The sequence below is a fragment of the Babylonia areolata genome, chromosome 9 (genome assembly GCF_041734735.1).
Source record: "Babylonia areolata isolate BAREFJ2019XMU chromosome 9, ASM4173473v1, whole genome shotgun sequence".
Classification (NCBI taxonomy): domain Eukaryota; kingdom Metazoa; phylum Mollusca; class Gastropoda; order Neogastropoda; family Buccinidae; genus Babylonia; species Babylonia areolata.
The window spans coordinates 43,586,988-43,589,487 of record NC_134884.1 but is presented as its reverse complement, the minus strand read 5'-3'; the positions used below and the strand labels follow the sequence as shown (position 1 = coordinate 43,589,487).

Here is a 2,500-nt window from a genome sequence, read left to right as displayed (position 1 = left end):
CTCGTGCAGCGGTGGCCAAGAAGTAACGAAACCAAATAGGAAGCGAGTGTTCACGTGTTAGTCGAGTCCCACACACTTCTCCACTGAACCTTGAGCGGCGGTCTGGGTGCTAGTCCTTTGGATGAGGCGATAAACCGAGGTAGCAAAAGCAGCATGCACTAAGCGCACGTAAAAGAACCATCGGCAACAACAACAACAACAACAAATTGTCCCTGGCAGAATTTGATTGCAATAAAAGAAGAGGAAAAAAGAACTGCTTTGGTAGTAAAATGATTACACTCGCAGACAGAAAGAAAAAAAAGGAAATGGTTGGCACTCCATCAGGGAGAGCATCCAGGATACAAGAGAGAAATCTGTTTTGATGATGCAGTGCAATGCAATGCGTATTTCGTTTGCGTTATATATGTGTGTGTGTGTGTGTGTGTGTGTATTTGTGTGTGTGTGTGTGTGTGTGTGTGTGTGTTCTATGTACGTTTTATCTTTCGCCTAAAACATGTTCCTTTGCATTTTCATGACAGAATTTCCTTCTACATTCATGGGCTTCAGCTCCCACGTTCACCTCAACTTACGAGCGGGCTTTTAGGCAGCCATACTCCCGTATTCGGGAGTGTATATGATGAGGGGTTTTTTTTTTTCGTGTATCCATAGCCCGCTGAACGGTGACATGGATTACAGGATCTTCAACGTATGTATTTGACCTGCATTTGTATGCCGCTACATACGAAGGGATGAAGGATGTAGCAGATCTGCACATCGGCCTGTTTTGTTGACCCAGAAAATCAGTGAAACTGTTGGGTTGATTTTTCTTAATACTCTTAACCCACCTGGCCCGTTACCGGGATCAAACGAAGGACCATCAGATTGAAAGTCAAAAGCATTAGCGATTCGGCCATTGCACCTGCCAAAGAGAGATTGATACCAACAGGAAGACATTTCCATCCATCCATCCATCCATTCATACTGACAAATAGACAGACACATCGACAGACTTAGACAGGCAAAGGACAAATATTTCGTTTGGTTGATTAGCACACGGACATTGGATGTCTTGGTGGGTGGGAGGGTGGATAGGTGGATTGATGGGTGTGTGGGTGGATGGATAGGTGGGTGTGTGGGTGAGTGGAGGGATGGGTGGATAGATGGGTGGGTGGGTGGATGGATAGATGGATGGATGTATGTATGGGTGGATGGATTGGTGGGTGAGTGGATGGATGGGTGGGTGGGTGGGTGGGTAGATAGATGGGTGGGTGGATAGATGGATGGACGGATGGGTGGGTGGGTGGGTGAGTGGATGGATGGGTGGATAGATGGATGTATGGGTGGATGGATGGGTGGGTGAGTGGATGGATGGGTTGATGGATGTATGGGTGGGTGGGTGGATAGGTGGATGGATGGGTGGGTGGGTGGATAAAGGGATGGATGGGTGGGTGGATGGATGGGAGGGTGGGTGGATGGATGGGTGGGTGGATGGAATCATTGAAGCGTGGTAGGGTGGGTGGACATGTGCGCGGATGCAAGGATAGATGAATGGGTGGGTGGATGGTTGATGAGTGGACGGCTGCACGGACTCAATGGAGCCAATGGAAGGAACACCACAGAGAGTATGACATACCGTTGACGGCGATGTTCTGATAGTCTTTGTGGTTGCAGCGGTTCCTGTTCCGCAGCCGCAGGTAGACGGAATCGATCGGCCCATCGATCACCTCTGTCCAGTTATTGAACCCCAGTGCTGTGTGATCGAAACAAATCGCCGTGAAAAGTTCGATGACATGGGTACAAAACGTCAGTGACAAACAAGCAGCGATACTACAATGATGATAAAGCCAACCAGAAACACTCAAAACCAGGCAGTTGTTGTTCAAGCAACCCCGAAACAGTGGTAAGAATGCAGGCAGCAGTAGAATTAACATTTCATCAACGTCTTCGTCCTTGTCAATAGCGCCACCATCATCATCGCCGTCATTATCATTATAATCATCCCACAAAGACAGACTGACCTGCGGACCCTCCACCCGGACAAACTGACCTACGAACTTCCCACCCGGATCTTCCACCCGGACAGACACCCTGTACTTACCTCCAGCGAACAGTTTGACCTTAACCCTGTCAGCCCTGAGCCCGAGCAATACTTTGATGTCAAACTTTGTTTCCATAAAAAACGGTTTCCATCTTCCTACACATGCATAGACTGGAAGCGAAGGAAACTAACTGCTACAGTATTTCCAGCTGTGTCTGCTGCATGTCGATTTGGAGAGAAGAAACACTTGTTTATTTCAGTGCATTTCCCGGACGGGCGCAATAGCCGAATGGTTAAAGCGTTGGTCTTTCAAAGTGAGTTCGAATCTCGGTAACGGCGCCTGGTGGGTAAAAGGCGGAAATTTTTCCGACCTCCCAGGTCAATATACGTGCAGACCTGCTAGTGCCTGAACCCCCTTCGTGTGTATACGCAAGCAGAAGATCAAATACGCACGTTAGAGATCATGTAATCCATGTCAGTGTT

At 48.2% G+C, this 2,500-nt stretch overlaps 1 protein-coding gene across 2 annotated transcripts in view; it reads right to left on the bottom strand.

Moving 5' to 3' along the window:
- Window positions 1–2,500, bottom strand: part of LOC143285886 (acyloxyacyl hydrolase-like) — a 23,905-nt gene that overhangs the window by 7,726 nt on the left and 13,679 nt on the right. For both annotated transcript variants that reach the window (XM_076593329.1, XM_076593330.1), the window contains exon 12: window positions 1,613–1,729. In XM_076593329.1, coding sequence (XP_076449444.1) covers window positions 1,613–1,729 — 117 coding nt within the window. The remainder of the gene's footprint in view (window positions 1–1,612; window positions 1,730–2,500) is intronic.